Here is a 13493-nt window from a genome sequence, read left to right on the forward strand (position 1 = left end):
GCGCTCGCCCCCATTTTTTTTTATTTCTTTTGTTTTAACACTGAGGGCCCTATGCGCCCCCCTCTAGATCCGCCACTGACTAGCATGATTAATCCGGATTTTAAAAAGAATATGATTATAAGAAAGACCTGCGCGGAAGTAAATGTAGGTCACACCTACTCTACTTTCGCACACACAAAAAAATTAAATAAGAAAATAATCATGTCACAGCACACTGATCGCTATGTAAGCTGGTCGCAAGCTGGTCATAGCATCAGTAATGGGTCTCAATAAGGCGTCTAGTTATCTGGCGACTCAATACGTCATGTCGTTCACATCTATATTACGCAAAAATGTCCTTGCGTCACAACTTGCATGCGCTTGAACCAGGAAGCAAATAGCGTTATTGACTGACGAGGGGCAGTACGGCCAACCATCAATACGGTCGATCTTCGGCTCCGTTCAGAGTTTATTATGGTCTCCAGCATCCAGAACCAGAGGGATGGGTGTTGATGGTGCCTAGTACACGCAGTGCCAGTGTAGAGTAGATTTACTTAGATTCGAGATCCCAGAACACGATTGAAACTGTGTCACTTATCTCAGCTTGCGTGATGTCTCAAATTCCAAGTTTTGCGAGGGAATTTCCGATTCATTGGGCCATATGGCATAATCATCTGGAAGATCTGAATAAGGCCTTACATCAGAAAGAGGTAAAAAATTACCACTGAGAATTGTGGGGGATGTACCGATGTCGAGGGTATCACCATCGCCAGTCTTACCAGGCATTTTATACCAACCTCAAGGCTGGGCAGATGCACATCTGATAAGACTCTAACTTGTTAGAACTGCATGTGCTGTGGTACTGAGACCACGAGGAACAGTATTAGTATTCATTGCCATCTGATATTATAAATAGAAAGAAGAAAAGACATTTGATCTGTATTATATCTCTGTGAACATTTGAATGATAAATCACGTTGTGTTATAAAATACAGTGTCACTGTCACAGTGTCAAGTGAAGATTTCTGTGGGGAACCGACAGGTGATGTAACTAACTACATTGTTGGCTTTTGACAATGAGGTTTTTATTTCAGATGTTATCTAATTTTCACTTTATATGTCAGTGAGAATGTCACCATTCCTGGAAAATGTGCAAAATTCAAGATTTCTAGATCATTTTAGGACAGTCGTATTTTTTTTTTTCTCATTTCAATCAAACAATCACTGTTCTGTTGTGTTGGTGTATTTATGTTACTAAAAAGCTGTCCTGACTAATTACATTTTAGTGTTTACAAATGTCAGCTCAACGATAGATTTCACTTTCGCCTTAACATGAAAATGAAAAATAGTGACCGTTTACCAATCGCTGGCCAATGTGAATTAAAGCAACACATCGGCATATTGTTAACTGATTTGTCTGAATGTTTTGTAGCTAACGTTAGGTACCAACAACTGATAGTGATAAAAACTCAAAGGTGATTTGGATGGTTCCCTGATGCTGCCATAGAAATGACATATCATGATTGTCGAACATTGCATGTACTGATAAGTGATATCAAATCCATTTAAGTGATCGCAGAAGTAGCAAATTTGATGTAAGCTCTTGTAGACCATATATTGTGTCTTGTGATATTAGATTTTTGTTGGTCAATTCATATTTTGACTGCTTGTCTAGAATACCCCTAATCGTAATGATTAGTTTCTATGTTGTGACTTGAAAATTTGATTTGAGTATGTTTTTTAAAGTTCCGCATTTGATATTTGTCGACATGGATGACCCTGAAAATACTTGCATTAAGAAAATGATATAGTTTATAGTATCTTAGTACCATGTAATATGTTTCTGTTTATCTTGTTTTGCTGTTCAAATGTGAAAAAAAAAAATTTGCATCGATTTTTTGACAAGGTTGGGTGTATAGAGATTTTATATAGAAATTGATATTACAATGATACCACAATATTTCAACATACATACATTTCAAAAGTACACCATTTGTTAGCCATAAGTAACATATCTGAGACATATACCATGTGTCAAAAGTCTAGTTTTTACTTGCCAATTTTTGTATACTAAGATGTCAAATAGATCTTCCACTGTAAAGCATTCCCTTGCAAGTGTGAAAGCTTGTCAGGTTTCCCATAGCCTGTAAAAATTAATCTTCAACTTTATCAATAGAGATGTCTCTATTTTTCCTCCTCTGTCATCGATGAATTGCTTGCCATCTGTTTTTATGGCCTAAAAATCAAAATATCAAGAGCAGCATTGAAAAAAAAATTGTTCTGTTCATTCATTCTATTCATTATCACATTGAATGCTTTACATGAGAGTAGACGTGATGTGAATAACATTTTCTACAGGCCTTAAGAAGAGAGATTGGTAAATGTGTATTGGATAATGTATTCCATGAATAATACATGTTTTATGATATACATATATTACAAACAATAATATGTGAATATGAAGCTAGAATATGAGCAAAGTGAAAAAATGCTGAAACGAATGTAAAATTGGAAACTTATTGTCAATGAGTAGAAATATTTCCTAATCCCCTCATCTCTCTTGTGTCACCATGACCTTCCACTTGACAACTTGATTACTGAGTGCTGATTGAAAGCTTGGTAGTCAATGAATAGTGCCTTATAATGTTAAGGGTTAATCGACCATTATTTTCTACATTCTAAGTTCTCATATTTTCATCAAAGGTCTATGTATGCTTTTGTTTTACTACTTTTCATTAAAAAAAACTCATTTTGCTTAGTACCAGTACCGGTATATTTTCTTTCTGGATAATATGATTTTGACCTCCACCTTCTTTTCATTTCTTGACCCACAATACAGAATGACATAGAGAAGAAGGACCCCAGAGGCAGGACCCCTCTTCACCTGGCCGTTACCCTCGGTCACATCGAGTGTGTCCGTATTCTCCTGGGCTATGACGCTGATGTGACCATAGAGAACAAGGGAGGATGGACAGGTAGGGGGAACACTAACAAACAATACCAAAGATCACAGTGGTCACCAATGTCAAGTATTTTTTTAGGAACACAAACTAAAAATAAAATGGTCAACATGAGTGTAAGTACAGCAGAGAGTGTCTTTTGCCAGCTGTTATTGAGAATAGAATGCCGTGGCATGCATGTTGAACTTCATTTGATTTGTTCGTCGATGAAGAAAAACGTTGTACTGTTCCTGCATAGCTATAGCATGATGGGAAATGCAGTTTGTGTCCTTATTTAATTCCATGACCAGCAGTCAAATAATTCAATAGTTTGTGATTTTTGTTTACAAGATTGTTTATTTTGATATTATGATTAAAATGCTGCACATTAAAGTACTGTAAAAGTGGTTATTTTCACACGACTTATTTTTGAGCTCGGCCGGGTAAGAAAAGTTTTGCATGTTTTTAATTTTGCGGAATCAAGACATCAGCTACTGAAACATATCCATGGCATTCGAAAATATTTGTGTGCTTTTATTTTTGCGCTAGTTTCTGATTGCTCGAAATGCGTGAAAATTTCCACTTTTACAGTCATTACAGTAATGTCCCCTGGGATAAATGTTGTGATTTGATCTCTGACTGACCTGTGACTTGTGAAACTCAAACTGTGAACTTTGCACTTATTTTTGACTGGCAGTTATCCAAGAGGCAGTGAGTACGGGGGACCCGGAGTTGGTCTACCTCATCCTGCAGCACCGGGACCACCAGCGAGCGACAGCCAGGATCGGGGGCATCCCCGAGCTACTGGAGAAGCTACGTCAGGCGCCAGACTTCTATGTGGAGATGAAGTGGGAGTTTACCAGCTGGGGTGAGGAGAGGGTCATGCTGACATGTATAGAGAGTAATCAACCCTGTTTGCGGCAGGCCTTGTACAGGGTGCCTGTTTGCGGCAGAAGCGGTTTCATTCATTGATGAAAAGGCCCAATCGGGTGTCACTTCCTATACCACTTGCGAGTAACTCCTGCTTGTGTTCTAAAGTGGGACTAACCACACATGATGTTCATTAGCTGTTTTATGAATGAAACTGCCCCTGCCATAAATAAGCACCCTGCCGCAGACTGGGTTGATTACTCTAGATGCCTTCAACCAAGGGGGGGGGGGGGGGGTGGGGGGGTGGGGGGGGGGGAGTATTTCATGTGATGAAACATTTTGTCCAACAAATTTGTTGTACAAGTTTGCTCTCAGCCAATCACATGCAAGGATTTCAGTAGCTTATAACATATTGTCAGGAAAACAAATATCTGACAAAATGCTTCATGAAATGCCTCCCAGGCCAGAACCAGGCTCTATGCTGTTTCTTTCCATTTGGAATGGGAAAATGTGTACATTTTTTGCATTATTTCCACATTGCAGGAGAAAAAAAAATACATTCTGAAAGTATATCTCCTTTGTTTAGTTGCAAGGTATGCGCATTGTACCCTACTGTAGGAATAGAAGTATAGATACAGCACATTCTTCTTTCTTTTGGTCATCAAAGGAAATGTACATCTTATATCCAATGCTACTATCCCAAGAAAAGTACATGTTCTGATGTGTGTCACATTTCAATGATTTTACAAAGCTATTGCTCATACGATCAACACACAAGAGATGAACAGCCATATCATTTGTATCACTTATGTGAGCCACATTGCAAACATAAAGACCAAATCTGCCATTGTTTATTAAGAGTTGCAAACATTTTTCTATGTTTTTACATCGCAGTGCCCCTTGTGTCCAGGATGTGCCCGAGCGACACGTACCGAGTGTGGAAGAGTGGTCCCAACGTCAGGATTGACACAACTCTCATAGGATTCGAGAATATGAACTGGGTGCGGGGAAGCCGCAGCTACATCTTAAAAATGAAGGTAAGCAGCACTCGTCCTCAATGAGCTTCAATCACCCCTTTTTTTGTCTTCTCTAATCTTGAGGCTATTGTTAAAGTGGAAATTTGCACATTTCATGCATGATGAAACTAGCGTGAAAATGAAAGCATGCAATTTTTCAAATATTTTATAAATGATAACATTTTATATATGATTCCACAAACATTAAAAATGCACAAACTTCATCTTACCCAGAAAGAAAATGTACATTGTAATTTCTTACCAACCAGAGTGGTACCACCTTTTATGTAGAGACCCAACTCTCGATCAAACATTTTTCCACCCACCAGATCGAAACCGGTTTGACTTCATGGAGATCGACCACGATGCCAAGGCCGTGTACTCCGAGACCCTGGAGTTGCAGGCGCACCATGATATCTCCCGCATGCAGCCCTCGGAGGCTGCCGTGGCCCAGAGGCTGACCTCACCGCTGGTCAACACCTTCATTGACACGGACAAGATCGAATTCACCAGGTCAGCACAATGACCACTCTCCTAAAGGGAGACGGGACACTATGTGTACACATGGGTGAATTTGTACGACCTCAAGCTCTTAGTGGTGATGGGAAGCATGATTTGTGTCACCTGTAGAAACATTACTGTAAAGCAGGAAATTTTTTGGCATTAAAGATTTCACAATTTGGAGCATTTGGCCTTTTTCACAGCATGAATTTTTTTTTTTTGCAAATTGATACTGGCATTCAGTGCACATAGTGAAGACTAGAACTTTCGTAATATTTTAATTTCTGGTATTACAGTATGCAAATGTTTGTAGCAGTGGAATCCAATAATGTCTTGCTGTGAGAGGAGGTGACTGTAGCAGCCCTAAAGTGTACTTCGAGAAGAAACATTTTTTTTTGAAAAGGAACTGGTTAAACTTGTTTCCATGTCTCATACTGTCATTTTTCAGATGATTTTGATGTTGTCGACTAGTGAAAAGAAAAGTAAAACAGCAAAAAAAAAAACCCAAAACCCCCATTGCTGAATGTTTTCATACACTTGAAAAGTTAAACTTCTACTGGTTTTACAGACTAGTAAGATTATGTTTATACATGTACACCGAGTGACAAGATTAATATCAGCATTGTCGTCTTGTAGTGGTGTCCATCACTAAAAGGTGCTTGAACAAAATATGTATCATCTTGCATCTCCTTTGTGTTATCAAATAAGGACAGCAGAATTCTGAAAGTTATTCTTTGCCATACCTTCCTTCATACATGTGTGATGCTTGTGCAAAAAATAAATAAATAAGTAAATAAAAAATTGTAAAAATTCTCATCACAAAAGGGCTTTAATTGTCTCAAACTAAACTATTTTCACCTTCTTCAAGAAGTTTCACTCATAATGCCTAGGGCATCACCATTTGTCCACTGCAGAACAAAGGATACACCTATCATGCCTGCTAGAGTAAAGTCTGTGATTTCTTCAATGGATGGTTTCAATGATTCAGTTGTCACTAATGAGGAATTCAATACTTCACTTTAATACTCAGGAGATGAGTTTTACTTGATTGATTTGATATCAAAATGAAAGATAGTTGAGGGTTTTACTGTTTGGCCACCACAGAACAAAGGCCGGGATCTGGGGATGGAGACACGACAAGGTGGAGGCCATCAATGAGTACGAGTGCAAAGTCTTCACTGCCAACAACGTCCAGCTGGTCACCAAGAGCAGGACGGAGCATCTCACCAAGGAAGACAAGGACAAGGTCAAAGGTCAGAGTCTGGCAATGTCTCTGTCTGTGTGTAGTTGGTGGTTTTTTTTAATGATTTGTCTTTGTTTGTGTCTATTGCTGTTGTAAGCAAGCACCACTCAGCATACAAAAACTGTTGTACTCTTGTAGTTTCCCAAGTGAATAAAATCCATGTAGCATGAAATATGTTGTACTTTGATGTTTTTTAAAAAAGAAGATCTGTTCAAGTTTCCATTTTGAGTCTAGGGTAGCACCAAGTCAAATTCCTCCCCCCCCCCCCCCCCCGAAAAATACATTTCCCCAAAACTTTTAAGCATTTTGCATGCTAAATACCATCTACATGCATCTGGATATGTGGAACAAAATAATGTAATTCTCATTTGTTCACAAGTTTTGGCATGACATACATTGTTGAAATGCTGCCCTTCCAGCAATTTTCAGGTTTCAATTTTCCACGTATGCACAATATCTTCATTTCTTAATCACACACGCACATATCCATACACACACACACACACACAAAATGAGCCATTTGATGTTTGTGTGACATGCATCCAAACAAGTTCATTTAATTTGACATTTATACTGCAATGTTTTCTGAAGCTGTGTGTATGGTAATGTATGCACCCACTCAAGTTAATTTCATTTGACATTTATACTGCAATCTTTTCCAAAGCTGTTTGTCTGATAGTATATGCATCCACACAAGTTATTTTCATTTTACATTCATATTGGAACGTTTTCTGAAGCTGTATGTATGGTAATGTATGCATACTCACAAGTTAATTTCATTTGACATTTATACTGAAATGTTTTCTGAAGCTCATAAACTACTTGTGCTGTTTCTCTCTCTCTCTCTTAGCTGACGGACCTTCGTTTTCATCTCCTCTCCAGTCGATACTAGGTGTGGTAGAGCAGCAGGAGCAAGAGGCTGGTGCTAATGGGGTAGGTTGCCTAGCAACCCAATCAGAGTGCATCAAAGGGCCTACTGCTTAATCAGTTCACTTTTCATGCACAGATGTTTGGTCTTTGCATCCCTGTGGTACTCTGTGGATAGGTTGTGGAACAAATTGACCTGTGAAACATTCAGCCGTAGGGGCCTATTCTTCTATTCAAGTTTATGCCAAATATGCGATATCATGAACATTAAATCACTGATATGTGTAATGTTGTTGTCTTCACGTATTTTATTGAAAAGAATTTGTCACATCTCACACAGGAGGAGTGGGACTTATTCATTAAATTAGGAAAGAATACCTCAGGAATTCCAAATTTGCCATGATGATGATGATGATTATGATCCACAGCATTTGTATAGTGCCATCTCTCTGTTGTAGAAACATTCAATGGCACAGACTCCTCCAAGAGAGTTAGAATAGTAATCAGTTGAATGCCTGGTGAAAAATGTTAGTCTTGAGTGAGGCTTTGAAGTGATCCAGTTTGTCAATTTCACAGAGAAAAGATGGGAGGGAGTTCCATAGGTGAGGAGCGATAGAGGAAAATGCCCGGTCTCCATATCCCTTGAGATGTGTAATGTGCATCTGGAGAGTAAGGCCAGATGAAGAGAGGCCAGGGTGAGGCTGACACTGCTTGATTAGGGAAGACAGGTATCCTTGGGCCTGACTGTATATCAGATGTGGTAAGATTATGGAAATCTAGACATCATGTCACAATAAGGTTGCCAGTGACTTACGGAGAGCTCATCCCATTTTTTTCAGCCGGAGGTGTCCCAGACGGGGTGTGCCACCAACCCCTGTGCCATCCCTCCGGAGTCCTACTTCAACGCCATGGTCCCCCTGGAGGGAAGGGACATTGGCCGGCCCAAGGAGACCACCACCAAGGTGCAGAAGTTCCGGGCCACCCTGTGGCTGTCGGAAGATCATCCTCTGTCCCTCCAGGAGCAGGTCCTACCCATCATAGACCTCATGGCCATCAGCAACGCCCACTTTGCCAAGCTGCGGGACTTCATCACCCTGCAGCTACCCGCTGGGTTCCCCGTCAAAATTGGTGAGTGGTTGCACTGGCCCAACACCACCCTCTCCATGATGAGGAGGGTTATGTGACCTTGCACTTTTAATCTACCATACACTGACAGAATGAAAAAAAAGAAAAAGAAAGGTTAGACATTGCTGTTTCAAAAGCAATTTCATTCAATTTATCACAACAATCCTGTAGGAATCACTTAATTTAGATGAGATCTCATCATTTTTTTTTTTAAAGGGTGTGTACAGTTCTGGTCGAGGTGAGGATTTAGCTTTTAACATTTTGCGAGATATTTAGAAACCACTCTATGAGATGTCAAAGAGCATGCAGTTCTAAGGGGAATCAAAAGTTTATTCGATGAAAATCGGTTTTGAAATGGCTGAGCTATCCAAAAACAAGGTGAAACAAAGAGATCCTAATAAAGTTGTGGCATGTCGCCTTTTATTATTAGCACTTTTTTGGATATCTCAGCCTTTTGAAAACCAATTTTCATCAAATAAACGTTGAATCTTTCTTAGAATTACATGCTCTTTCATATTTCATAAGAGGCTTTTCATCATCGCACTCAGGAATGTTCAAAACATGAATCCCCACCTCAACTAGTACTGTACATTCCCTTTAAAATTGATATATATTCATCTGCAGACATGCATACGTATGCTTTAGAAATATGGATGCATGCTATCATTCATTTGCATTTCCTTTCATTGAGCTACAGTTTGAAATTTTCTGATATGTCAGTTGCTTGCATGCCACTGGTGATCACTACAGACGCACAATGGAGCCTGAAGTAAGGAGTGTGCTTTGTTTGAGCGAAGTGCAACTGATACTTCCAGTTCAGCCTGCCTAAGGGAGATTAAGTGTTTCATGAGTGGCAGTGTAATGAGAGGGCTGGTTTCAACTGAAAATACAAAGAGGTTTTCTAAAGTGCACTAGTTTCCTTTCCTGAAGCCATTTAAACATTTTGCCTTCCAGAAATCCCTATCTTCCATGTGATCAATGCCTGCATCACATTTGGCAACCTCTACGCCAAGAAGCAGCCAGTCGAGGGCGTGTCCAATGAGGTCATAGAGAGTCTGTCCACTGAACCGCCCACTTCCCCTGGTGAAGATGGGGAGGCGGAGTCAGCGGGTGCCAAGCCCCTCCCACCAGCCACCATCTGTGTTGTGGACCCTCATGTCTTTGACATACCACCAAGTATGTGTATGGCCATCTATCTTTACAGAAACAGTTACTCCTAAAATGAAAGCATGCTTATTGTAACTAAGATATTGAAGAGTTTAATGGGGAGACGTATTTATACTGCTTTTAGTCACAGGAATCAAAGTACTGTGTATGCATTTGAGTTGAGGAAATTCAGTTACAATGTGTCATGGTAAGGGTGTGTTTTGCAGTATTGATTACTGGTATGTGCATCTCTTGCGCTTACATCAAACCCAGAAGGAAAAAGCCTATGTAGACTCTTGCTGCATCACTAAAATTATGGGTCTGAATGCTGTATGTACAATAGTATGACACTTATGATAGCTTTCTGTGGCTGAATGATGAAATCTTTATAGAATGTCATATGAAAACTGATACAGAAGACTTTATCTTTTTTTAATAATCAAGAAATTGTTCTAAAACAGAGTTAGAAAAAAGACCTGATAATGTCTTTTGCTACTTTCTAACATAAGGATGATTATTCTTTTATGAGGAGAGTACGGTATGAAAGTATTGCACAGATTACAGTAGCTTCTGTCGAAGTAAGTCAGTTGCACAGCTAATGTGTGGAAATGAGAGAGTGGCAGATTAGACTTTCTTTTTAAGTTTTAAACCTTGTTCCCCCCCCCCCCCTCTTGTTTTGGTCAGATTATTCAAGATACAGGGCTGGTGAGAGTCAGGTGAGATATGGTGAAGATGAACTCCTTCAGCTAGCCATCCAGCAGAGTCTACTGGAACAACAATCCCACGGCCAGGATGAGGTTAGTTTGCCCCAACCTGTCTCACACTGTGATATATTTCTGCCCTCGATTTATAGATATGTGTACTTCTTACTGCACAATGTATCATGGCATGGGCATTTGTGTGTATATAAATATTGCTTGATTTGAGACCATCAAGAAAGAAAGATGTACAGATATTTTGTTTACTTTACTTGAACATTGAATATGTGGACTACCAATACTGCAAAATATATCATGGTATGGGCATTTGTGAGCATATAAATATCACATGATTTGCGACCGTCCAGAACGAAAGATGTATAGATGTTATGTTTACTTTACTTTTAACATGCAAAGCTATAAGATTTCTAGTAAAGCTCCTGCAAAATGTAGCCATAAATTAGCAGTAAGCTTTATCATTGTTGTGTGATTTATTTCCTCAGGTTGCCTTTTTGGATGCCTTGGGAGAAAGAGAGCAGCCCCAGTCCATTGAAGACAGACTCCTGGAAAGGTAGAAATGAGGCCAATTGTTGGATCTTTTTAGTCAAATTTGTTTGATAATTAAATTCATAATTTGTCACCCTGTGATGAGCATCATGGGTGTGTGACTTTTAAAGTTGAGTTGAATAAATTTGCAGTGTGAAGAAAAATAAATTGATGCAGATTCTTTATGGGTTTGTTTCACATTGCATATCTCACTTTTTTTTCTTTTTTTTTTTTTTGGGGGGGGGGGGGGTAATTTTAACACTATTGAGTTTTGTTACAGTAGTATGCCATTTATATCTCAAATTTTGTGAGTCACCTACAAATTGCAGTATTTATGAAATGACATCTCATAAAAGTATTGCCACTCTTGACACAATGCTGTGTATATCATGCATAATGTGGAAAATTGCATACTTTCTTAAGAAAAGGAATAACTTTCATTTTCTTCAATACCATGGTTTTTTATCACGAATTCAAGCACTCGTGAAATGGTCTTCACGAGTGCTCCAATACGCAAAATGTTATGCTTGTGAAATATTTATATACAATAAAACCAAATCTTTGTTGTTCTGTGTTGCAAGCCCAAGCTGTAGATATGTCTATGAAATATGGGAGATGGGTGAGAGCACACAATGCACAATTATCTAGATTGAGGTGGATGGATTGTGACCAGCATTACAAGTTTTACTGTCTTGAAACTTTGCTACTTTTGTCTTTCTTGATTTCTCCCAGAGCCTTTCGGGAGATTTTGTTGCTGGGGAGATGGGTGAGAGTACATAATGCACAATTATGTAGATTTAGGTGGATGCATTGTGACCAGCAATATGAGTTTTACTGTCTTGAAACTTTCTACTCTATATTGTGCCTCTGCCACAAAGTGGTGCCGGAGGCACTATGTTTCGGATTGTCCATCCGTCTGTCCATCTGTCCGTCCGTCCGTCCGTCCGTAATCAATTTTATGGACAGCGTAACTAAAAAACCTTTTGAGGAAGCATAATGGAACTTGGCATGTATGTGTATCAGGGGATGAAGTTGTGCCTATCAACTTATTGGTGCACATGCTCAAGGTCAAAGGTCAAACGGCCAAGGTCAAATGTTCAAAATTTCATTATTTCCCCATATCTATGCAATGCCTGAAGATATTTTCTTGAAACTTAGCGTAAACATGTACTACCCAATTAAGATTCTTTGGTGAGAGTTTTGGGTCATGAGGTCAAAGGTCAAAAGGTCAAGTAAAAATGTTAACATTTTACTTTTTTCTCCATATCTTGGGAATGGTTCAAGCTATCTGCATGGAACATAATATATATGCATGTACTGACTGGCAATGATTATGTTGGGAATTTTGGGTTCATGGGTCAAAGGTCAAGGGTCAAAGGTCAACTCTTCAAAATTTTATTATTTCTCCCATATCTGTGCAATGCCTGCAGGATTTTTTTTTTTACTTGGTGTATAGATGTATTACCCAGTAAAGATTCTCTGGGATTTTTTTTTTTCTTTTTTCATCAAAAAGGTAAAAGGTCAAAAGATCAAAAATCAAGCGAAAGTGCAAATTTTACTTCTTCCTTCATATCTGGGAATTTGCTCAAGTTATCTTAACTTCTGCATGGTCTACCTGACAGTGATTCTCTTATGAATTTTAGGGTCATAGGGTCAAAGGTCAAGGATCAAAGGCCAGGTGAAAATGGTAACAATTTAGTATTCTATGAAGAAATTGCACTTTTATTCCAAAAAATTATTATAAAAGGGTCGAAGTCAAGTAAGAGTCCTTGCATCCCCAAATATGCTCTCTCATTCATCCATTAAACCTATTAGTCAAGGAAGGTAAACATTCAACACATTTGTGACAAACATATCATTTTAATATTTTGTCAATTATGTGAAACTGTCATCACACATTGTCCACATGTACTATGGACATACTAGGAGAATCAGGCATTATAGCAGAGGCATGCCAGTTGCCATAGCGTCATTTCTAGTTTTCTTTCGTTATTTTTCACAGAGCAATCCAGGAGAGTTTGCTCCTGTCACAGACAGACGAAAGTAACAATCCACCCACGGACCGCCCCCAGTCACCGCCAGCGGCCATCACGTGTCGGCCGCGGACAGCGCCCCATTGCCACCATCCATCACTACCTCACCGCTACCGGCTCGACCCCCCACGGAGGGCATCCCGGCCGTTGCCAGGGACGACGACCTCCAGCTGGCCCTGGAGCTGTCTGAGAGGGAGCGCCTGGAGGGGAGCGGAGGAGGAAGGAGGAGGAGGCGGAGCTTCAGAGGATCATTCAGCTCTCCCTGACGGAGAAATGACAGGGTGGCTCCTCCCCAGACCAGTGTGGGAGTCGACTCCAGGGGGGTGCCACGCCCCTTTTATGTGCGGAGTTGGAAACGGACTCATGAACACCGACCAAGAACCAGTGCTTCAAACCTACGTCCACACCGTGTGCGGAATACTTTTCTTGCTTTGCTGGATAGTGTCTCCACCTGTCTTGTTCCTGCTGCAGCTTTGTTCAAAGTCTCACAGAAGGAAGAAACCAAAAAACATAGATGTGTTGCGCAACAG

The 13493-nt window shown here is 39.8% G+C and overlaps 1 protein-coding gene across 1 annotated transcript; it reads left to right on the plus strand.

Annotated features, from left to right (window-relative positions):
• Positions 1-493: 493 nt before the first annotated feature.
• LOC139742336 (ankyrin repeat domain-containing protein 13D-like) lies at positions 494-13240 on the plus strand. The gene is given in 14 exon segments (XM_071652913.1): positions 494-689; positions 2819-2954; positions 3616-3786; positions 4683-4838; positions 5134-5317; positions 6410-6558; positions 7399-7481; positions 8255-8543; positions 9495-9716; positions 10371-10483; positions 10888-10955; positions 12933-13021; positions 13024-13167; positions 13170-13240. Coding segments are annotated over 14 exon segments (1974 nt in total). The 5' UTR covers positions 494-590.
• The last annotated feature ends 253 nt before the right edge of the window (positions 13241-13493 follow it).

This window comes from Diadema antillarum, unplaced genomic scaffold (assembly GCF_040938485.1).
Source record: "Diadema antillarum isolate AM-2024a unplaced genomic scaffold, OU_Dant_1.0 seq00000997_RagTag, whole genome shotgun sequence".
Classification (NCBI taxonomy): domain Eukaryota; kingdom Metazoa; phylum Echinodermata; class Echinoidea; order Diadematoida; family Diadematidae; genus Diadema; species Diadema antillarum.